The sequence below is a fragment of the Trachurus japonicus genome, chromosome 3 (genome assembly GCF_045865225.1).
Source record: "Trachurus japonicus isolate A0001 chromosome 3, Traja_1.0".
Classification (NCBI taxonomy): domain Eukaryota; kingdom Metazoa; phylum Chordata; class Actinopteri; order Carangiformes; family Carangidae; genus Trachurus; species Trachurus japonicus.
Window position 1 is genome coordinate 1,468,496 of NC_140909.1, and position 25,313 is coordinate 1,493,808.

Below are 25,313 nucleotides of genomic sequence, written 5' to 3' on the forward strand. Positions count from 1 at the left end.
ATCTTTTTAATGTCCTTTTAATGTCTTATTATGTATCTATGTGTTGTTTGTTTTATATTAAACTGTGTCTTTAACTTATGTGTCTTTTATGCATGCGTCAAAGAAGAGTTTCCACTGCTTTTTGCAATAAAGGTTTTCCTTGGGCAGAGACGAAGAATGACCGGACCAGATCTCTGTAGATCACTCCTTCATTCCTCATAATATTATCAAACCCATCTTCAGCCTTCGTCCACCTGAAGTCAAGTCACCTGAGGCTTTTTATTGTTTTTTATTTCATGGTTCCTTCTCTAGCGACACACTTGACATAGGAACATTTCAGAGCCTCCACTAACAGAACCTGGTTCTTCTAACAAAGAACAAAGAGCTGTTCCTATGCAACATTACACTTTATACTATATATATATACAGAGAGAGAGAGAGAGAGATTAGTTTTGACTAGAAATGAGACATTCTGACAAGAAATAAGACAAATATTCTTGGTAAGATGTTGAGTTTTTGCAGTGCATATATATATTTGGTTGTTTGATCATTATAGTTGATCGTTTGGACCCGTTGTTGTTGTGTTGGTTGTGGCTCAGACCAGACTCCACATTTATGATCAATGAAGTGGGAGGAGGGGGGGCGGTGGGGGGGAGGGGCTGCCTGGCTTTACACACTGACTCGCCGTGCACATAGACATGAATGAACTAGATCTGCGCTGCAGTTTCCCACAGAGCAGCAGCAGGAAACCAGGCGGAGACACACTGTCCTCTGTGTCCTCTTCTAGAATAGATAAAAGGGTCATTCCATAAAATCGGTAACTTTTGCTTCCCCAAGAAGTAATCAGTCATAAAATTACGATAACAAACAACAAATTAATATGTAATTTAAAAATATAACATTTCCATGTCTTCTCTCCTCACTATAACATCAAATTAAAGTCAATCAAATATTATTTCAAATAATTATAATGACTTTAATGCTGATGAAGGTGAGGTTTTTGGCCTGTCCCTCACTGTTGTTGTTGTTGTACGTCAACAGGACTTTTAATTTGTAAAATGTTGGCAAAATGTTCACATTTAGGCTACATATTGTTTTAAGTATGATATTATTGTAAAACAGTGTTTTGTTTTTGGTAATACTGTAATATATATTGATTATTATAAATATTGACCAATTTATCGATGTCCCCTGTTACCCTAACCAAAAAGCCCTAGAAAAATAATGGTAGCCTACAGCCCTGTTGCCATAACATCAACCCTGCTGTTGTCATTAATTTGATAAAATTATAATTATAAAATTATATAATTTAAACTATTATAGACTGTATATAGCCTAGAAAATAATCTCAATGAAAACAGAGACTAATTAGAATTATTGTAAAGCTTAGGTTGGTAACAGCCAGGGTTGACAAGATTACCAGGTGCATGTATGTGCTATGTTATGGAATATGTGCAATATGTGTTATGTTATGGAATATGTGCAATGCTGTTATGTCTTGTGTGCTGGATTGATATGGCTGAGGTGTATTGTTTTTTTTGTCATTGTGGCCATCAAGGCATTTATGGAGCAGCTACAGTGTCCAAGACAAATTTCCCTGAACGGACAATAAAGTTTATCGTATCGTATCGTATCGTATCGTAAAACATTAAGAAGAAAAACTGTAATAAAATATGAAATTCCACAGCCTGAGATGGCACAATATAATTTCTTGTCATTTGATTCCTGGCTACTTTAAAAAAAAAAAAAAAAAAAAGCAATTAAATATAGTTTAAATTTTGACTTTTCACAGTTGAAAAGTCACCGATTTCATGGACTGACCCAGAGGTACCGAACACCAGGCTCCTCTTGCACACTGCAAAAACTTAAAATCTTTCCAAGAATATTTGTCTTATTTCTTGTCAAAATGTCTCATTTCTAGTCAAAACTAAACTCTTTCCACTTTAAATAAGACTCATCACCTAAAAATGTACTTGTTTTTAGATCATTTTCACTTGTTTCAAACTAATTTTCACTTGAAATAAGTAGAAAAATCTGCCAGTGAAAGCAAGTTTTTTGTGCTTGTAATAAGAAAGAAAAACTTGCTCCACTATCAGATTTTTCTACTTATTTAAAGTGAAAAATTTGCTTGAAAAATTTAAAAAAGTGTATAAAAACAAGCTTTCTATGTGATGAGTCTTATTTTAAGTAGAATGAGACTTGTTTTGACTAGAAATGACATTTTGACTAGAAATAAGACAAATATTCTTGGTAAGATTTTGAGTTTTTGCAGTGTGCGCTCTTTATTTCAGAAAGAAGTCATATCAACTCCTAATAACTTATTGGAACCACTTTATTATTAATAACCTAATTAAATGTATTTTTGACTAGATATAAGACAATATTCTTGGTAAGATTTAGAGTTTTTGCAGCAGTAGCAGCAGCAGCAGTAGGTGACGGTGCAGATCTACTTCCCTCGGATCTAGGAGGATTCAGTCGTGCCTGGATAACGTCGTGAACGCGCATGTCAGGTTCGCTGCAGAGATCCGCTGCTGCTGCTGCTGCTGCTGCTGCCTCGGCGTTCACGACTAAATCGTGAGGAGGAGGAGGAGAAGGAGGAGGAGGATGGTGTTGACAGTGAGCACGGACAGGGACTCGGACAGGGACTCGAACAGGGCTGAGTGACAGTAGGCCGGTCCAGGTGCGCGCTCATCATCCACACGGATCTAACAACACACACACACACATCGGCCTTGTTCCGTCTGCAGCGGCGGAGCTGCAGGAGCAGAGGAGGAGGAGGAGGAGGAGGAGGAGGAGCAGCAGCAGGAGGAGGACACAGGCCGAGCACCGAGCTGATGGAAGCCCCGGTCCAGACCCAGACCCAGACCCGCTGCAGCAGCCTGGACTAGATCTAGATCCATAATAATCCAGATAATAAACTGACTGCAGCTACGTAAAGAGAAGAGAAGAGAAGGAGGAAGAAGATGCATCTGCACCAGGTTCTGACCGGGGCTGTGAACCCGGGGGACTGCTGCTACTCGGTGGGGAGCGTGCACGATGTCCCGTTCACGGTGAGCAGCAGCCTTCATCTGTAGAATAGATTTATTATGATGAGGAGGAGGATGACACAGAGAGAGAGGCTCATAGCTAGCTAGGGCAGTTAGCATGCAGGCTACTGAGTGAATGAGTGAGTGAGTTAGCTGGCTGGCTAATGTTACAACGGCAGTGGATGGGTTCTGGCTAGCAGCGCAGTGCAGGCTAACCGGGGCGGACAGGGGGGTAGGAGGGGGGGGGGCAATGGGGCATCCTCTGCTCCAGCCTACCCCCCTCCTCCCCCCCTGTCCCCCCCCAGCCTGGAGGTTTAGCTCCAGCTCCAGGTGACCTTTAGCTGAAGGGAATCCCTGCGTAACGAGCCGCGCGTAACCTGAATATTGCGCACCAGCAGCAGCACAGTGTGTGAAGACAAGAGCTGTGTATGTGTGTGTGTGTGTTCAGTGTGTATGTGTGCGGTGTTTTCAGTGTGTGTGTGTGTGTGTGTTCAATGTGTGTGTGCGGTGTTTTCAGTGTGTGTGTGTGTGTGTGTGTGTGTGTGGCTAAAGCTAAGCTCGCTACCATTTGGCGTTAAATCCCTCTCACGGATCATTAGCTCGCTGTCATCCCAGCATCAGCTGCGCCAGCCGTGACGTAGAGAGCCTTATATGGACACATGATGAGGAGGAGGGGGGGGGGCTGGGTGGTGGATGGTAAAAATGTTAAAATAAGAGACATCAGGCATCATCTTCTTCATCTTCATCACACCATCTGTGTCCTATGTGAGTGCTGCTGGGCCGGCTGCAGCTCTACTGTTCTACTGTTCAGAGGGATCAACCAGCACCGGGCCGAGACCTGGACCTGTTCACACCAGGACCTAGTGATGTACAGTAGTCAAGACCACCGACCGAACCCCAGACCAAGACCACACTGCAGAAACTCAAAATCTTACCAAGAATATTTGTCTCATCTCTAGTCAAAATGTCATTTCTAGTCAAAACTAATCTAATTATACATCAAATAAGACTCATCACATTAAAAAGCAGCTTGTCTTTAGACACTTTTTACTTCTCTCAAGTAGATTTTCACTTGAAATAAGTAGAAAAATCTGACAGTGGAGCAAGTTTTTCTTCCTTATTCCAAGCACATAAAACTTGCTTTCACTGGCAGATTTTTCTACTTATTTCAAGTGAAAATTTGTTTGAAACAACTGTAAATGATCTAAGAACAAGTTAATTTTTAAGTGATGAGTCTTATTTTAAGTGGAAATAGATTAGTTTTGACTAGAAATTAGACATTTTGACAAGAAATAAGACAAATATTCTTGGAAAGATTTTGAGTTTTTGCAGTGTGGTCTTGGTCTGAGGTTCGGTTGGTGGTCTTGACTACACGTGCTGGTTTTCTACCCGGAAGTAGTTGTAAACAACAAGGAGATTCGGTCTATTTGAATTATCTGGAACTAAGCTAATTGAATTACATCACAGAAACCAAAGTGAGACATTTGTGGTTAAAAAAGATGTGACTGCAGCCCTGGTCTGGACCAAGACCAAGACCTTGAAGATGTGGTCTCAGGACTCGAGTCTCCAGTTCTGCAACAGGACCAGGAGCTGATCCAACCTCTCTCTCTCTCTCTCTGCACATTCACATTCACATATCAAATATCAGAGAGGACACGTCACGTCCTGATGATTTTATATTTACTGTCGTGTTTTTGTCTCAAGTCTGGCAACTTCCCAACATCCCATCCCTCTCATGTCCGACTGACTGTGCCTCAGGATGACGGAGAATCGCAGAATCCCGGTCAATACTCCATTAGCTGCTGCATCCAGACACGAGCAGCAGCTCCATCTGTCTATAATATTTAATATCTTTGTGTTTCCTCCCTGTGTGAAGCCTAGAGACTAGAGGACTGAGCTCTGAACGCCTCTGGAGCGTGAAACTAACGTGTTGAATCAGCTCCTGTGTTGAGAGCTGATGATGATGATGATGTTGATGATGATGATGATGATGACTGTGCGGCTGGATTATCTTTCATAACTGATCTGAGTGGTTTAAAGGTATAACATGTAGGAATTCCCCCCATCTAGCGGTGTGGTTGCATATCTGAACGTATTCTTGATGTTGCATTCACCTGAAATCGGGCAGACGTCAGACAGACAACAGACGCTGCATGTGTTGACAGGTTGAACGTATGCTATGAAAACCAGAGTTATATAGTTGCCCTATTCGCACGAGGTTGGTATTAGGCTACCTGGGGATGTCTAGTACTTTGTAAATTACCCCCCTACGTCTGTATTTTACTCAAATTTACTGACGTTAACTTATTTGGCTTTTTATTAGCAAAAATAATTTTACTCCACAAGAGAAAGACGGTAAAACGTGGATCAGGTAAACAATACGACATCACCATGACAACATATCGTCACACCTGTATTGTTTTGCCTCGTGCTGGCGGACCACTTGCAGCGTCTGTTGTCTGTCTGACGTCTGCCTGATTTCACCTGAATGCAACATCAAGAATACGTTCAGATATGCAACCGCACCGCTAGATGGGGGGAATTCCTACACATTATACCTTTAAGGCTCCGATATGACGTCAAAGCTGTGCACATAGTGTACTGGTATGTAGTCGTCATAAAATGTCAAAGCAGCAACCTGACTCTGTAACAGTGTGCAGTTGTCGGGATAACAGGCCGTCATGGCGTTTGTATTGCATGCTGCTACGCATGTCCATCTCTATATCCTCCGAAATGTTGCTCTTTTTATGGATCTGAGTTTGCTGTTTCTTCGAATGGGTCTCCAGTACTGAGACGAGAATATTTGCACCTGAAATGGTGTCAGACTTGCCGCTCATAATTTCCCTCGCAGCCTCCATGTTTCAACCGGGAAAGAAGTATAAAAAGGCGCACAATAAAAACAACAAATACCCCCCAATCACTGAGATGCAGGTTCGCACGGGACTAGTATTATCACAGGACGTCTGTGTTTGGCGAAATATGGTCGGTAATTTACGGTGGAATTTTTACTTTAGAAATTACAGACATGGCGCATTCGCACGGGATCAAGATCACAGACGTCCTCCGTGATTATTACATTCCCGCGGCGCGAGTAGGTCGGAAATACGTGGAAAAACGTCAAAGCAAAATGGCGCTGCACACCGCGAGAAGGAAACAGTCACTTTCTCCTCAACCTTTAGTCTGTTATGTGTCGTTTAATTTAGCATTTGTGTTACTAAAAGTGTAGGATTACTTTGTAATGGTATTTGCACTCCCACTCTGTTAATTAAAGAGTTTGTGTGAGCGTAGTAGGGACGAAAAAGCACAGTAACAGTGTTCAAAACATTATAGTTTTTCCCATATTTAAACTACAGTAGTCTATAATGATAATATTTAGGTGTAATACTGAGAGTTGACACCTGCGCGACTTGCAGAAGTCATATACTTACAGCATACGATGTTTCTCTTTCTCTCTCTCCCTTAAGTAGCTGATGTACTTCCCCAGAATAATTTCTAAATGCTCTCGAAAGACATCCAAACAAACATCAGCTCGCTGTGGCCGGCCATGTTTTCCGAGGTTGTGCAATGAGTGCAATCAAACGCAGCATTAGTCTGCAGGTTTCATCCAGTTGCACATGTTTGGTAAAGGCTCACAGCTGATGATGATGATGATGATGATGCACGTCCAGGAGCAGACAGGAGGGGTGTGGCTTCGTCTGATTGGAGGATTGACCGATCTGATGAATTAAAAACGGTCGTAGCAAACGGGTGTAGGGGTCTGAATACTTTCTGAACAGAGAGGATGTTTCACTCTGCACTGACCCCAGATCAGATCACATCAGATCAGATCAGGGCAGTTTCCAGATGTAAACAGGCACCAGGGGTTTGGTACCGGGGGGGTCAGATAGTAGGAGCTGCTGCTGCTGGTGGCGATGCTTCAACCTCCCATGATGCAACAGGGCGTCCACTGTATGTGTGTGTGTGTGTGTGTGTGTGTGTGCTTGGTGTTTTCTCTCTGTGTCTGAGGGTATTTGAAGAACACTAGACATCGTGTCCGATGCAGTTACACTCACACTGACCCCCCCAGGGCTCCTGGGCCTAACCCCCAACCCCAACCCCAACCCCCCCTCCCCACACACACACACACACACACACAGAGCCACTAACCTACGGCCGCCATGAAAGGAGCATTAGACTCCAGCTCCGACTCGTTTCCTTCCTGGTTGTGATCTTGCACCTGTGATGACTCAGCAGAATTTGGTCAATGACTGGACAGGTTTGTTTGTGCAGCCTCTTCCTCCTGCAGATGTTGGTCAGGCTGAGTCAGATGATGATGATGATGGGATGGATGCTGTTGGTCGACGGCCATTTTCTGGTCTTTTTTTTTACCAACTCATATCCAATCAGTCTAATTGACTTTTCTCTGTGATGGAGCTGCAGAAACATCTCAGACGTGACCTAAGTGTTAATGGAACTGATCCAGAGTCAGGACAGGACACGACGACTCTGCAGTTTGTTTTTCTGCTTTGTCATTATGGGCTGTTTGATTAATTTGATCATTTAAAGGTACATTGTGTAGGAATTCCTCAGCGTTGTGGTTGTATATCGCAAGCAACTCAATGGTATTTTTCATGCTGCATTCACGTGAAATTGGGCAGACAGCAGACGGACGACACTGAACTGTACTAGACAACTAGTGCAGTTCAGTTTGTCAGATCCCAATCCCATTTGCATCTATAAAAATGACTGAGGAGAGATGAACAGACTAAGAAGTTTACCCTATTAGAAAAAAACAGATGTTTTCATTTGAAAAAAGCTCATAAATCACTCTTGCAATATTTTTAAAGGTACATTGTGTAGGAATTCCTCCCATCTAGCGTTGTGGTTGTATATCACAAGCAACTCAGTCGTATTTTTCATGTTGCATTCAGGTGAAATTGGGCAGACGGCAGACGGACGACAGCCGCTGCACGTAACGGCATAAACAAGCCTCTATGTAAACAAGTGGTCCGTCAGCACGAGGCAAAACAACACACGTGACAATATGTTGTCATGGCGATGTGGTATTGTTTACCCGACCCACGTTTTACCGGCTTTCTCTGGACTTCTGTGACTAAAATGACATCTGGTTTGTTAGTGACAGCCGTCTGATAACGGATAATTCAGAGCTGAAAGGAACACTTCGCTTTGTTGATGGAGGGGATTACTGGTTAATGAAAAACAGACTGAAGAACCAAATAATCGATTCTCATGAATAGATAACAGGAGAAGTTACACAATGCCCCTTTAAGAGATTTGAACGTGAAAGGCTGCGCCGTGGAAAAGAAGAGAAGAAGTGAATGAATGAATCCTGCAGATTAAACCAGTTTGTTGGGTTTGATGCAAACCTGCAGATGTCTGAGGAGCTAAAAATAGAACTCATGTGTGAGCTAGAAACAGAGAGAGTTCATACACTCGTCATCGTCTTCATCATCATCATCATCGTCTTCATCATCGTCATCATCATCATCATCATCATCATCCTGCTGCTCAGTGCTTCAGGTGGAGTTGTTGTTGTAGAGAGAATGTCAGACAGGACTTTCTGAGATTACATCAATCCTGAATATTGTGCAAGCGTGAATTTTACAGAATGTCCTCAGTCTGGTTCACGTCTTGAACCGCTGACCCGTCCTCCGCCTGAGAGGAGAGAGGCTATAAAGGGATAGTTCGACAATTTGGCAGACTGGCCCATTGCCATAACCCCTATAGTCATAGCAGTAGGTTTGTTACCTTTAATTGTCGGTGCAAGCTATTTTTAGAACGGCGGAGCAGAGCCGTGAGCTGCTCAGAGCTACGCTACGGAGGCTCATGGGATTTCTTGGTTTCCCTCATCAAACTCAAATACACAATCCAACAACTCCACAACGCTCTGGTGGACAAGTTGTGAGCTGCACATTCACCACGCTATGAGATAATAACACAACGTTACCAGACAGAGTTGTTTTAGAGGGAAATACATGCACAACTGCTGATGCACGTTGCCTTCAGGGACAGTTTTTCATCATCAGTCTCTGTATTTACTTCAAGCAAGTCAAGAGTTGATATTCCTGTGTTTATGACACAAACGGGAGCTTCCGACTGCACGTGAACACACCGAGCGTCAACTTGGGTCTTGCGTGAGACTTTGAATCAGATCTAGTTTTACAAACATGTTGGCTTGCTTGTAAATAAACTTCTGGGTGCATGTTTGAGTCTCCATCTGACGCTGTCTGTGGCTTTGAGGGATGGAAACAGCCTAAGCAGCAGAACTTCAATCCGCTCCCATTCATCGTTGCCGTGGCGATGCGAGGACAGACACAACTACCGCAAAACAGGAGAAATTAAACTGAAAATCTTCAGATTCCTTCTTTTAGACCTAAAATGTTAGGAAAATACATGCAGCCCCCAGTTGAATTTGCCCGGAATTGTCCTTTAAAAGGCCTGCATTCATTCATGATAGAATATCACTGTAGTGTAGCAGGAACTGTTTAAAGGGACATTCTGGTCAAATATCCCTGACTTTTTGTGAGTAGTGTAGGGTATAACTATATAGGCCCTGGGATCAAAGTCCGCGTGTGTGTGTGTCTGTGTGTGTTGCTGCTGTGTCTTCATACAGGTTACTACAGGTCAGAGCTCAGAGGTCACTGTGTGTGTGTGTGTGTGTGTGTGTGTGTGTGTGTGTGTGTGTGTGTGTGTGTGTGTGTGTGTGTGTGTGTGTGTGTGTGTGTGTGTGTGTGTGTGTGTGTGTGTGTGTGTGTGTGTGTGTGTGTGTGTGTGTGTGTGTGTGTGTGTGTGTGTGTGTGTGTGTGTGTGTGTGTGTGTGTGTGTGTGTGTGTGTGTGTGTGTGTGTGTGTGTAGGTATTTGCAGTGAGGAGTTTTTCTAGGTGTGAGCAGCTGTGACTGTGAAACTGTTCACATGACCGACTGTGAGAAAAGGAGCGAAGGAAGAAGTGATCTCTCTCTTTCTCTCTTTCTCTCTCTCACTTCCTCTTATCAGTTTTCATTACCACAGCACATGACTGCGTTTACTGGTCTTCACCCCCCCCTCAGTGTTCATGTCAGAGGTCAGTTTGGTCTCTGTGTCTGTGGCTCCAACCTAAAACACAGCAGATGGATTTACAGTCACAGCAACAACAACAACAACAGACTTCCTTCCTGTAAATTACAGATAATCCATGTAAATTATGTTTCCAGTAGAGAGATATGATAATAAGCACCTGACACGTCGCTGTGCTGCTTCTGTCACTGTTAATGTGTGACAGAGGTTTATTAGAGGCAGCGATGTGACTCTGTCTGACTGTTGTATACATCTAATAACACAGCTTCATTAAAGGTACATTGTGTAGGAATTCCTCCCATCTAGCATTGCGGTTGTATATCATAAGCAACTCAATGGTATTTTTCATGCTGCATTCACATGAAATTGGGCAGATGGCAGACGGACGACAGCCGCTGGATGAACTGTTCACATTAACACACATTTTAAACCAGGGGAGGGACAAACTTTAAAGGTCGGAACGTATTCTTGATGTTGCATTCACCTGCATTCACCTGCAATCCTGCAGGTGAATGCAGCATCAGTGTAACGCTCCATTCCTCCTCACTGCGTTACCGCGGTGACTTTTCACAGACGCCACCTCCACCTGAGCCGACAGCTCAGACAGCACGAGGAACTTGTCTTGGCGTCAGGTGCAAACATAAAGGTATAAAAATAGAATGAATAATTTAAATAAAATAAAATAGAATTAATTAAAATATTCTAGTAAAAAATATGCATATATTATAAATACACATATACTATATAAAAGTATTTATTACTGTATTTATTACATTTTATCAACATTAAAAATGATTCTGTGTCATAATATTACATCTGCTGCTGCTAATGACTCATCTTACTTTATATTGACTCTCTCAGTGACACACACACACACACACACACACACACACACACACACACATGCAGAGACTGACAGAACTGCACAACAATGACAGGAAGTTCAGTTTAACTCAACTCAACCTTATTTAACAACCGTAGTTGAAAACAAAGTGCTGTACATAGAGACATGAAACAATTAAAAGCAATAAAATAAATCAAACAGACAGTAGAACAGTTGGTTCATTGTTCTTACAAGTAAATTAGAAACAATAAAACACTAAATAAATAAAAGTAAAACCATAAAACACTAAAACAAGAGCAGAGTCTCATGTGGAGTTGAAAGCCTGGGAGTAAAAATGGGTTTTAAAGCAGAAGTAAGCGATATTTTTGTGTTAATATAAGTCTTAAATAGTTCTATCTTCCGACAGCAATCACTTCTATAGAGTGTTTGGTCTGAAACACGGGTCTGTCAGTCACTCTGCTCTGCTCTGAGCCCAGGAGAAAACTTTTCTCGTATCCTACAAGTTTTATCCAATGAGGAGAGAGAACGGCATGCAGGGCTGTGTGTGCAGCCAAGGGATGCGCGTGAATGTGGTGACGTAGGGACGAGGACTGTTATGGTGCGTTCAAGGCAGCCCGTAACTCGTGTTTTTCCGACCTGTGAAGTCGTACCAGTTCGATCTGGTACGAGTTCACGGGTCAGAAGTTACGAGTGGCCGTTATAGTGACTTTCACAGGTAAAACAGGTCGGAAAAACACGAGTGGGTTGTCTGGAACGCTACAAAGTCGTAAGTCGTGACTTGAAGCTGTAATTTACGGTTTCAAAAGCCTGCCTGGAACGCAGCATTAGCCAAAACGACCGGATCGCTTACTTCTGCTTTAAGACGAGTTTAAAGCTGATTCACTCACACTCATCAACTCAGGGTGTGTGTGTGTGCGTGCGTGCGTGCGTACGTGCGTGCGTGTGTGTGTGTGCGTGCGTGCGTACGTGCGTGCGTGTGTGTGTGTGCCGACTGGTATCCAGTGTGTGACGGTGACTGAGCTGCAGCTGTAGTGCAGCAGCAGAGTTCCCTGTGTGTTGTGTTGTTGTGTTGTCGTCGTCCTCGGCTGCTGTCACTCTAGATCGCAGCTCTGGCTGTAACGTTGTCCTGCTGTGTGTGTGTCTGTGTGTGTGTGTGTGTCTGTCTGTGTGTGTGTGTGTGTGTGTGTCTCCTCCTCCTGTTCTCCTGAATAATGCAGGGCGGGAGCGGTGTCGTCCCTCTGAGCTGCAGCAGTGAAGCTGCTGCTGCTGCTGCTTCTGGATCAGTTTACCTGCTGCTCTTTATCCAAATCTTAACACAGGGTGGACACTAAACAAATGCTCCGTGTGTGTGTGTGTGTGTGTGTGTGTAATTATATCTTTAATGCACCTGGAAAACATGTGTTTATTATGTTGTGTGTATGTGTAATGTTCTTAGTGTGTGTGTGTGTGTGTGTGTGTGTGTGTGTGTGTGTCCTCCCTGTGCTGCACTCATCACCCTGCTGATGAAATATTCATAGTTGTGCTTTTTTTAAAAATGTGTTCATACAGAGTAGAGCTGCAACTAACGGTTACTTTCATTATCCATCGATTATTTAAATGATTAAAGGGATAGTTCAACATTTTTTTCAAATTGGCCCATTGCCATAATCCCTATAGTCATAGCAGTAGGTTTGTTACCTTTAATTGTCGGTGCAAGCTACTTTTAGAACGGCGGAGCAGAGCCGTGAGCTGCTCAGAGCTACGCTACAGAGGCTCATTATGGGATTTCTTGGTTTCCCTCATCAAACTCATCAAATACACAATCCAACAACTCCACAACGCTCTGGTGGACAAGTTGTGAGCTGCACATTCACCACGCTATGAGATAATAACACAACGTTACCACACAGAGTTGTTTTAGAGGGAAATGCAGAGACTGTTGATGAAAAACTGTCCCTGAAGGCAACGCGCATCAGCGGTTTTGCATGAATTTCCCTCTACAACAACTCTGTGTGGTAACGTTGTGTTATTATCTCATAGCGTGGTGAATGTGCAGCTCACAACTTGTCCACCAGAGCGTTGTGGAGTTGTTGGATTGTGTATTTGATGAGTTTGATGAGGGAAACCAAGAAATCCCAAAATGAGCCTCCGTAGCGTAGCTCTGAGCAGCTCACGGCTCTGCTCCGCCGTTCTAAAAATAGCTTGCACCGACAATTAAAGGTAACGAACCTACTGATATGACTATAGGGATTATGACAACGGGCCAGTTTGCCAAAATGTTGAACTATCCCTTTAATCGATTAGTTGTTTGGTCAATAAAATGTAAAAAAAAAAAAAAAAAAAAAACATCAATCAGTGTTTCTCGTCCTCAAATGTCTTGTTTTGTCCACAAACCAAAGAGAGACTCAGTTTATTGTCATAAAGGAACAAAGAAACCAGAAATATTCACATTGAAGAAGCTGAAATCAGAGAATTTTGCCTTTTTTTCTTAAAAAAAAACCGACTCAAACTGATTATTAGATTATCAGAATAGTAGATGATTAATTTAGTAATCTATTATTGTTCAATCAATCGATCGATTAACTGTTGCAGCTCTACTACAGAAGCTTCAGACATGGAGGAGATTGAGAACACGTGTATTCTGTCCTCAGTGTGTGACTACACAAATTGACAGATAGCGAACAAGCTCCAAGAGAAACTCAGAGGCAGGAATGAAGTTGAAGGGCCTTTACTGAGGTCTTGAAACATTTTTTGTAAAACTGAAATGATACAGAAAAATAACAATTACTGTATTGTCACTAAAGCAACATAATACATTCACAGGAATGACAATGCAAATAGCTGTAGGCTAGTTGTTAGCTTAGCATTAGCACGATTTACATGTGAGTAAAATAAACAATTATATAATATTTCAATATTTACAATGCACTACTGGAATCTGTGTAAGGACATAATTAACTAAAAATTGTGAACAATACTCACAAGCGATAATTTCGTAGACACAAGCAGCAGGAGGAAAAAGATAGGCTAATAGCTGGAGCTGTAAGCAGACCGCATGTAGAAGCTTTGCATTTCCCGCTCATACTCTGCACACTGTCATGTGACCAAAACCACCTTTCAAAATAAAAGCTTGCATTAAACTCAAGGTAATGAGTTACTTTTAAATGTCAATGGGCGGAGAAAAAGAACACAAATACAGGCAAAGTTCACACAGAACATGACAACGTGTTATTTAAATCCTGATGTGTATGATGTTGATGTCCAGGTGTGTGGCTCATTGTGTATTAATGTGTGTATTAATGTGTGTGGTTGTGTGTATTAATGTGTGTATCTGTGTGTGTTGTGTGTCCCTCAGGCCTACGGCTCAGGCTGTGACGTGGTCATCCTGGCCAGTGACTTTGAGTGTGTGCAGATCATCCCTGGAGCTCAGAACGGGAACATCCAGGTGGGATGTGTGGAGTGTTCACACCAGCTGGGACGGGTGAGTCCACACACACACATTATACACTACACACACACTACACACACACACACACTACACACACACACACACACACTACACAAAGACACTATCAGTTACACACCAACATGAAGCTTGAGTTGCTGCCGGCCGTGTTCTCCTCACCCCTCCTCCTCCTCTTCCCTTCTTTTCCTCCTCTTCTTTTTCCTTCTCCTTCCTATTCTTCTTCTTCCTCCTCCCCCTCTTCTTTTTTTCCTTCCCCTTCTTACTCCTCCATCCTCCCTCCTCCTCTTCCCTTCTTCTCCTCCTCGTCTTCTTTTTCCTCCTCCCCCCTCCTCTTCTTCCTCCTCCTCTTCTTCTCTTTCCTTCTCCTTCCCATTCTTCTTCTTCCTCCTCCATCCTCCCTCCTCCTCCTCTTCCTTCTCTTCCTCCTCTTCTTCCTCCATCCTCCCTCCTCCTCCTCTTCCCTTCTTCTTCTCCTCCTCTTCTTCTTTTTCCTTCTCCTTCCCATTCTTCTTCCTCCTCCTCTTCCTATTCTTCCTCTTTTTCCTTCTCCTTCCTATTCTTCTTCTTCTTCCTCCTCCTCCCTCCTCTTCCTCCTCCTCCTTTTCTTCTTTTACTTCTCTTTCCTATTCTTCCTCCCTCCTCCCTCCTCCTCTTCCCTTCTTCTCCTCCTCTTCTTCTTTTTCCTTCTCCTTCCCATTCTTCTTCTTCCACCTCCTCCTCCTCTTCCTTCTCTTCCTCCTCTTCTTTTTCCTTCTCCTTCCTATTCTTCCTCCTCTTCCTCTTCTTCTTTTTCCTTCTCCTTCCCATTCTTCTTCCTCCTCCTCCTCTTCCTTCTCTTCCTCCTCCATCCTCCCTCCTCTTCCTCTTCCCTTCTTCTCCTCCTCCTCTTCTTTTTCCTTCTCCTTCCTATTCTTCCTCCTCCTCCTCCTCCTCCTCTTCTTCTTTTTCCTTCTCCTTCCTATTCTTCCTCCTCCTCCCTCCTCCTCTTCCCTTCTTCTCCTCCTCTTCTTCTTTTTCCTTCTCCTTCCCATTCTTCTTCTTCTTCCTCCTCCTCCTCCCTCCTCTTCTTCCTCCTCCTCTTCCTTCTCTTCCTCCTCCATCCTCCCTCCTCCTCTTCCTCCTCTTCCTCCTCCATCCTCCCTCCTCCTCCTCTTCCCTTCTTCTCCTCCTCCTCTTCTTTTTCCTTCTCTTTCCTATTCTTCCTCCCTCCTCTTCCTCCTTCTCCTCCCTCCTCCTCCTCTTCCCTTCTTCTCCTCCTCTTCTTCTTTTTCCTTCTCCTTCCTATTCTTCTTCCTCCTCCTCTTCTTCCTCCTCTTCCTCCTCCTCCTCCTCCCTCCTCTTCCTCCTCCTCCTCTTCTTCTTTTTCCTTCTCCTTCCTATTCTTCTTCTTCCTCCTCCTCCTCCTCATCCTCCTCCTCCTCCCTCCTGTGGTAGTGACTGTGCAGAAGCTCTGATGTTGGTGAGTAACGTTGTGATGATGATGATGATGATGATGATGATGATGAAGAGCTGTGCTGTGTGTTTTCAGATCGCTGCCTCCTATGGAAACACCGTGTGCATCTTCGAGCCGCTCTGCACCAACACAAACAAACGCCACAAGGTGAGAAACACAAACAGCTGCAGCTCCACATCTGGACCTGGACCTGGACCTGGACCTGGACCAGGTCTCTGTGATCAGCTCAGTAACTCTTCATCTTTTCTTTCTTTGTGTCGCTAACAGCAACTGAACTACCAGTGGCAGAAGACGGGACAGTTCTTCCTGGACGCCATCACCTACAACCTGGCCTGGGACCCGCAAGGTACGACTCAGCTGCTGCCTGAGGCCGGGTGAACTACCACAATCAAGAAAAAGATTTATTCACATCGATTTTGATTTGATCTGATACAGGGATGTTACCATTACTTGTTTTCACAATTAATCGCAAGGCAAGGCATCTTTATTTATATAGCGCATTTCATACCAAGGCAACTCAATGTGCTTTACATAAAGACAAAACATTAAAAAAAAAGAAGCATAAGACAGAATAAAAACAAACAAAACACTAAAAACAGAGTTAAAAGCAAGAGCAAATAAAAGTAAAAATAAAAGAAAATAGATAAAGTTTTAAGTTCTTAAAAAGAGCTCAGCTATAAGTACGTGAAAAGAGAAATGTTTTTAACCTGGATTTAAAAGGTCTGACAGTTGGAGCTGATCTCAGTTCTGCTGGTAGTTTGTTCCACTTGTGAGCAGCATCACAGCTAAATGCTGCTTCACCATGTCTGGTCTGAACTCTGAGCTCCACTATCTGACCTGAGTCAATAGATCTCAGAGCTCGACTGGGTTTATTAAACGCCACAATTAATTAATCGTAAAGATTCCTAAATACCGTCACTTCCCAAAAAAGATGACGTCAGAACCGTATCAGCAGATGTGCGTCAAAATAAAGGTTAATGCTCAGATACTGGTCCATTTATTTAACGTAACATTGAATTGGTAGGAATTTAAATGTTAGCGTGTCATTTATATTAACTCATTGAGTGCCAAAAACTAATTTCTCGTTTTTTGCTTTTTTTTTGATTATGAGAATAGACACTTTAACACACCTTTATGTGTAAATTGGTGGTTTTGTGAATAGAACAACAATTGTTGTATATATTTATCTTATACGAGCCCTTTGATCCAGAAATGCGAGTGTCAGAAGAGCGACAGACACAAACAGAGCAGCTTTCATAAAAGACGCTCTATCTCCTTTTCTAGAAAAAAGGAGGGATTTTGGTGAAACCCAGCCATGTTTAGCTTGACTTTTCTCAGGAACGGAGGCACGTAGAAACAAACAGTTTGTGGCCCTTTGAAGCGGAAAGTTTCACCTTTCAAATGAGCCACAGTATGTGTTGGTGGCAATAATATAGAATACACTGTGGCTCTAAATTGCCGGTACACTTGACTAAAACTTTGGAATGGAGCGCGGCACTCAATTAATAATAGGTCATATATTAATAGATACTTGAAATATTTTGTATAAACAGTGAGTAATGTAATTATATTTTGACTATATTTGATTTTACACATTCATAGTGTTGTGAAATTAATTAATGCATACAATTGACAATAATCGTACCATGAAAATCTATAATCGTGACATCCTTGTGTGTAACGTGTGTCTGTCTCAGGGAACCGTATCCTGGCGGCGACGGAGCGGCTGCAGCTGTGGGCGCCGCCGCTGGCCGACGCTCTGATCGAGGAGGAGGAGCTGACGGACGACAAACCTCACCCCGTCCTCAACGACTGGACCTGCGTCTGGCAGTGCAAGTGGGTTCATGTTGAAGTGTTGATGTTGAGTTAAAAAAAATTAGGAAACATCACTCCCAAGTTTCCTTTAAAGGGATAGTTCAACATTTTTTTTCAAATTGGCCCATTGCCATAATCCCTATAGTCATAGCAGTATGTTTGTTACCTTTAATTGTCGGTGCAAGCTATTTTTAGAACGGCGGGGCAGAGCCGTGAGCTGCTCAGAGCTACGCTACGGAGGCTCATGGGATTTCTTGGTTTCCCTCGTCAAACTCATCAAATACACAATCCAACAACTCCACAACGCTCTGGTGGACAAGTTGTGACCTGCTCATTCACCACGCTATGAGATAATAACACAACGTTACCACACAGAGTTGTTTTAGAGGTAAATGCAGAGACTGCTTGATGAAAAACTGTCCCTGAAGGCAACGTGCATCAGTGGTTTTGCATGAATTTCCCTCTAAAACAACTCTGTGTGGTAACGTTGTGTTATTATCTCATGTTAAAGGTAACAAACCTACTGCTATGACTATAGGGATTATGGCAATGGGCCAATTTGACAAAATATTGAACTATCCCTTTAAACTTAGAGTGCTGTTTCTTACATTTTTTTTAACATTATACCTCATTAGAAATTCAGCACCCTGTCTTTGTTTTTGTTTCTGTTCATGTGAGTCAAGCACGTTGTCTCTCCCATGTATAAAGTGTTGATGGACAAATAGAGAAAAGGTTTCATGCATCAGATCGGCTGAGTGCAAACAGAAACATGTTTCTCTCTTCTTCCCATCATGCATCTCTCCTCTGACCCGTGCAGACAATATTTAACTTTCTTCCTCTTCAAGGTCGTAGAGTCTCATCATTCTCACTCATAAAACATACAGACAGTTAGTTACTGATTGGCTACATGCAGCTGCACATGAAAGAGTTGAGTTCAGTACGTCGTTATGAGCCGCCGCCGCTCTGAGCTGTGTAAACACACACACACACACACACACACACACACACACACACACACACACACACACACACACACAGACACACACATGATAATGCCCTGTTAGTAATTGTCAGCTGATGACACACGTGTGCGTCCGGTTGGTGCGGCCACGGGAACAGGGAAGTGGAGCGGTGTGCGTCGAGCAGCTGCTGCTCATCCAGCTGTTTGTGTTTGTTTCCTCTGCAGAAGTGAATGTAGCTGATTAGGGGTGGGAGAAAAAATCGATTCACATAAATATCGCAATATCTTTTTTGACGATTTTTAAATCGATTTTTGAAAAAAAAAATCGATTTAAAAATCGTCAAAAAAGATATTGCGAGATTTATGTGAATCGATTTTTTCTCCCACCCCTAATCAGCTACAAAAAAAAAAAAAGTGCATTTGTTCGCCTTTTTTACATACCGAGAGTCCAGGTTTTGAAAAGAGTTTAAGTTCACTTTATAATGGAGTATGTTAATTTATAGGCTCCTACAGTAGAGAATCTGCAATGTCGTAGAATCGCAATTTAAATCGAATCGCCATCCAAAAAATCGTATAAGAATCGAATCGGGAGAAAAGCGTATCGTCCCAGCCCTATAGCTGATTGTGTTTGTTTTGTTCTTGTGTGTTTGTGTGTTTGTGTCAGAACGGCCGCGTCTATCCACGTGGCCAAGTGGTCGCCCGACGGCGAGTACTTTGCCACGGTGGGGAAGGACGACTGTCTGCTGAAGGTGTGGTACCCGAGCACCGGTTGGCGCTCGGCCGTGGTGGTCCAAGACGCCAGCGATAAGAAACCTCCGGCTGTTCACTTCTCCTTCGTCTACCTGGCTCATCCTCGCTCCGTCACCGGCATGTCCTGGAGGAAGACCAGCAAGTTCATGCCCAAGTAAACACACACACACACACACACACACACACACACTGTCCCACAACCTGAAACATTAAAGGGATAGTTCAACATTTTTTTTCAAATTGGCCCATTGCCATAATCCCTAGTCTTAGTTAGTTAGTCATTATAATCTATACATTAAATATGGTTTCGATTTTAGATCAAATCATCTTTTCTTTTTAGCTGAGGAGGAATAATGTAAATATCAAGACACAGGATTACTTGGTGTCGGGGTGAGGTGATCTGGACTCGAACCCTCAGTCACAGTAAAATCCATCCAATGGTTTTATTTAAAATTTTAACCACTGTTTTAAAATGATGGATAAAATTCATTATTTCTAATAATTTCTTTTAACTTGATTTGATTATTTTCTGGAAGTGTTTCTGAAAAGTAAAAAAAAAATATCTAGAAAAAAGTAGTAACATTTCTCAAAAACAATTCTAGAAAAAAGTGGTGAAATTAAAAAAAAAAGATTCTAGAAAAAAGTAGTAGAATTTCTCAAAAACAATTCTAGAAAAAAGTGGTAAAAAAAAAATCTAGAAAAAAGTAGTAAAATTTCTCAAAAACAATTCTAGAAAAAAGTGGTAAAAATAAAAAAAATAAAAAAAATTCTAGAAAAAAGTAGTAGAATTTCTCAAAAACAATTCTAGAAAAAAGTGGCAAAATGTCTCCTCCTAAAGCCTGACACCACAGTGTTGATGTTGATGAGCAGGAGGAAACATGAACATGAACAGTTTGTTCTTCTCCTGGACTGAAATCTGGACGTGTGACAGTCGATCTGATTCCTCCCACGTTCGCTCACAGTTTCACCGTCTCTGCTTTTACACTGTAACTAATCAAACCTGCATCGGCACAGTGGAGATGATAAACCTGAGCCACACTGATGCTCTGTCATAATTAAGCAATATATCACGACAGGCTTCGCGTCGGGCCGAACAACGTCCCTTAGCCGTGGTATAATGAGCGTATACCACAGACTGGAGTGATATATTGCTTTTATAAAACGGTTACCAATAAAGGCAATATGAAAGAGGAATATGCAATCAATTTCATGTAGTTTTATTCAACCAGAAATACATATTATCCAATAAAATAGCCTCACTGTGAAAAACTAGTCCCACCTCTCCAGACGTTAGCTCCAAGTAGCTCTGTCACTGCTCAGTCCCCTCTACCGTTGTTAACCCTCTGGAGGTGAAAGTTTAAACCTTCAACATGTCAATTACACTACTTTTGTCCGTTTTTTAACATCGTAAAAACATCAGCTGTCTTTTGCTACGGACTGCAACAGTCCGTTGTCATGGATACATGACAACAACTTCCATTCATACCAGTCATACGTGCCTGACGCGGAGTGATAGCCTACGCTGTGATAAGGCTTTAGAATAGTAGCCGTGGTATATGCTCATTATACCACGGCTAACAACCAATCAGATCGCCGGATTTCACCTTTCCGTTTTATAAATGTTCATAATGTCTAAAGAGCGTTTCCCTCTGCTGCTGCAGGGGCTCGGTGTGCAACGTGCTGCTGACGTCCTGCGAGGACGGCGTGTGTCGGCTGTGGTCGGAGACGCTGCTGCCCGAGGACAGTCTGCTGGGAGGACAGATCTCTGAGAACTCACACTCCTTCAGCTCCAGCCTGCCCGGCCTGGGGGGCAACAAGGACAAGATACAGCACGCTCTGGAGGTAAATTCAAGTCTCAACTCAAGAGTTTAGACGTTTGTTTCTGCAGCTCTTAACACAGAACTAAAGAGATGCAATAAAATAAACAAATTATCACATCTATACAGTTTCTAAAGAGGAATATATACAGTATTATCTTTATTTGAGATGAACAGCACAGCACATACAATAAAAGAGAATAGAAAATAATAAATAAATAAAAAGAACTACATATTGAAATTTCTAGAAAGTTAAAAGAGAAACCGTACACTGACACCTGACGGAGCTAATCAGACTATTGATTATATGATTTCTTGAGGCATCAAGCCGACACATAAATCCATACATCAGGTTTCTGAGGACAGCGTTAAAGGGATACACCAACATTTTTTTTTTTTGTGTCTTGCCTCACTCCCGAGTCCATGGCCAGCAGATAGACACCATCCTTTAGACTGTGCGTGCAGTAACAAGGGAGATAGAGCCGTATCGCCCGTAATTAGCTTAGCTCAAACACTGGAAGTGTATGGGTAGTGTTAGCCTGCCTCCACCTAAAGTCATCAGAGAAACTCTTCAGCAACTCTAAACAGAAACCGGCGGGCCGATCTTCGTCTCAGAGCTGACAAAACTCTCCGGTAAGGCATCTTGAGCGGTCAAATGCCGCTAACGGGACGAGATCGGTCAAAACGGAGGGTTCAAGCAAAGACGGTTTATTTTGGTTCAAGCTAGCTACATCGAGGGTAGGTTAGCTTCCTATTTCAAAGTAAAAGCACAAATTCTATCGTCATGGTTTTCTGTATGTAAAGGGCAACGGGTGTTTTATTTTGTGAAAGTAACCGGAAGTGCGTTGGTCACAACGGCTAGCTTGAGTAGCGCCGAATTCATCTGAACAAAATTTTTAACAGCTGGTATTTAGACAAATTAACGACACACTGCTGATCTAAACTGCTACTTTCTCACCTAAACATGTTTTAAATGTCGATAAAGTGATATATTTACAGAGTTTAGAGCTAAAATGAAATCAGCTTCTGACTGCTGATTTCGGCTCGGGTAGGAGGCAGGCTAACACTACCCATACACTTCCAGTGTTTGAGCTAAGCTAATTACGGGCGATACGGCTCTATCTCCCTTGTTACTGCACACACAGTCGAAAGGATGGTGTCTATCTGCTGGTCATGGACTCGGGAGTGAGGCAAGACACGGAAAAAAAAGAAAATGTTGGCATATCACTTTAAGGATATTGACACGTGCATTTACAAACATTTCACTTGCACTCAGCCACCGAGGTCTCTTCAATGAATTATATATATTCTCTTCATTATAGGCAACCTGAGATATTTTGACGTCATCTGAACACAAATGAACCTGTGAGCAGGAGCATTTCCCTGCACATCCAGTTTGCAGCCCTGCCTATAAATATCATATTAACCCCCTGTTGTTCTCTGTGTGTGTGTGTGTGTGTGTGTGTGTGTGTGTGTGCTCCTCCAGTCCATCCACCACCTGAAGCACCTGCGTCGAGGCCGGCGACGCTCCTCGGCGCTGGTGGCTCACAGCGAGCTGCTGCCGTCTCAGCTCGGCACGCAGGACGCTCACACTCACCGCCACATCGCTCACCACGCCAACGCCCTGTGTCACTTCCACATCTCCGCCAGCATCAACCCCAACACAGGTAACAACATGATAACACGGCAACACGGCTGTAGATCCAGATGGAGCTGCACTGCCGACTGTGGAGTATCCAGCTTTTAATGACATGTAAAGATGAGGATTCTGGATAATCTTTGTTCTGCAGTTAAAGGGACAACGAGGAGTTTTGGAAAAGCGAAGTGTTTTCACACTACATTTATGAGCCTCCGAAGAATTAAAGTCAGAGGTTGGAAGACGATCACATACCGTCGTAGTTCCCACCATAAACGGCGATTCGGCGGCGTTATTCTCATGGCTCGCCACGAAACCGAAAGTAAAGAAACGTTGGTCGGCTCGCCCAGCATTTCCACCACCACTAATAATAACAAAATAACCATAGAGACAAAACCATATATTTATCTAAAATGGGCCCATTAACAAGTGGTAACGTAGATTCATCCACATTAATATGAGACTTTTTTATAACCAAATAGAAACTCCTCGTTGTCCCTTTAAATTCAGCTTTTCCAGCTTTTCAGACTTCTTAGAAATATGTTTAAAATGTTGGATACTTGTTCTAGAGCAGTGGTTCTCAAACTTTTTTACATCTAGGACCCCTAAATTGAGTGAGACCACGGACAAAATTTTGAAGCAATCACCAGAAATCTTTATTCTGAGACTGAAGAACATTGCTTTTTCAGTCAATATATTGTACATTCAAATTAGGGCCAGTGGCGTGAATTTGTGGAAATATTGTAGGGAAATTTACAGGAAAACGTGGTAAAATTTCTCAATAAAAAGTGAGAACGCAACGCTACTTTTGCATTTTCTGTTCAGATGGTTTCCATGTCAACAGCCTCAGTCTCAGCTGATCGTTGCACAACGAGGAAACAGCTGAGTCACATCAACTGCTGCTGCTGCTCAGGCCGAGCCGCACTAACACTATTACACTTCTCCCCCCCCCCCCCCAGACATCCCCTCGGTGCTGGCCGACTCGGCGGTCTTCAGTCCAGACGATGGTTCTGGTGGAGGGGGTTTCGTGGTTCACTGGCTCAACAACAAGGACCTGAGCTTCACCGCGTCCATGGACGTCTTCATGCTGCAGCTGAGGAAGTTCTCTGAGCAGCAGCTGGACCAGACCACCGACGACCCCCTGGACCCCGACGGCTCCCCCATGAAGTTCGACTTTGGTACGACCCACAGACCCACTCACTCCTTTACAACCAACATCATGCAATAATATGAATGAATGAATGAATGAATGAATGAATGAACGAATTTTTATTTTTGTGTCATGCCACCACTGTGACCCATCCCCTATGGGATTACAAGACACATTTAATGACAAATACGACAAAAAAAAAGACTAGACCATTCTTTCCTGTTGGTACACTGCAAAAACTCAAAATCTTTCCAAGAATATTTGTCTTATTTCTTGTCAAAATGTCTCATTTCTAGTCAAAACTAATCTCTTTTCACTTAGAGTAAGACTCATCACCTAAAAATGAACTTGTTTTTCTTTTTTTTTTCATTTTCACTTGTTTCAAACTAATTTTCACTTGAAATAAGTAGAAAAATCTGCCAGTGAAAGCATGTTTTTTGTGCTTGTAATAAAAAAGAAAAACTTGCTCCACTGTCAGATTTTTCTACTTATTTCAAGTGCAAATCTGCTTGAAAGAAGTAAAAAGTGTCTAAAAACAAGCTACTTTTTACAATGTGATAAGTCTTATTTTAAGTATAATGAGATTTGTTTTGACTAGAAATGAGACATTTTGACTAGAAATAAGACAAATATTCTTGGTAAGATTTTGAGTTTTTGCAGTGTGTTACCTGCCACACAGGTGTGACACATAAATAAACAGTTTAAGATTACTTTCAGTACTCAACTATACAGTATATCGCTCTTCATCTCATTACCCAAGCCTTTTCAAGAAATAAAGAAAATGCAAATATATTCAAATGAAAAAGATGTTTTAGCTTCTCAGCATCGTCCAACCACACAAATTCCTTATTTAGATCTACCTTACTAAACAGTTTTTGTCTAGTAGAGTCATAGAAAGGACAGTAGAACACAAAATGAATTTCATTCTTCACCTCTTGGATGTCACATAAGTTACAAATTCTATCGTCTTCTGCTGTGCCGACATATCTGCCTGTCTCCATATGAAGACCAAGAATACCAGCTCTCATAGAGCACACAGGGATCTTTTCTTTTTAGACAAATTATACAAAACATAGTTTTCTGGGCCAAATACCTGTTTTACTTCACAGCAAGTAGCAGCTTTGGTTTACCCCAAATATCTAATGCCCATCTATCTTTACTTTGTTGGAAAATAATACTAATAAAAATGATAATAATTAGGGGTGGGAGAAAAAATCGATTCACATAAGTATCACAATATTTTTTTGACTTAAAATCGTTTTTTTTATTTTTTATTTTTTTTTAATATTGTGCAATGTGCATTTGTTCACCTTTTTTTTTTTTTTACGTACTTTGAGTCCAGGTTTTGAAAAAGGTTTAAGTTCACTTTATAATGGAGTATGT

The 25,313-nt window shown here is 42.3% G+C and overlaps 1 protein-coding gene across 2 annotated transcripts in view; it reads left to right on the forward strand.

Annotated features, from left to right (window-relative positions):
- Positions 1–2,786: 2,786 nt before the first annotated feature.
- Positions 2,787–25,313, forward strand: part of dmxl2 (Dmx-like 2) — a 98,419-nt gene continuing 75,892 nt past the window's right edge. For both annotated transcript variants that reach the window (XM_085804985.1, XM_085804977.1), the window contains exons 1-9: positions 2,787–3,029; positions 14,238–14,363; positions 15,877–15,948; positions 16,069–16,147; positions 17,499–17,637; positions 19,242–19,481; positions 20,989–21,169; positions 22,631–22,811; positions 23,740–23,958. In XM_085804985.1, the coding sequence (XP_085661111.1) occupies positions 2,943–3,029; positions 14,238–14,363; positions 15,877–15,948; positions 16,069–16,147; positions 17,499–17,637; positions 19,242–19,481; positions 20,989–21,169; positions 22,631–22,811; positions 23,740–23,958 (1,324 nt within the window). In that variant the 5' untranslated portion in view covers positions 2,787–2,942. The remainder of the gene's footprint in view (positions 3,030–14,237; positions 14,364–15,876; positions 15,949–16,068; positions 16,148–17,498; positions 17,638–19,241; positions 19,482–20,988; positions 21,170–22,630; positions 22,812–23,739; positions 23,959–25,313) is intronic.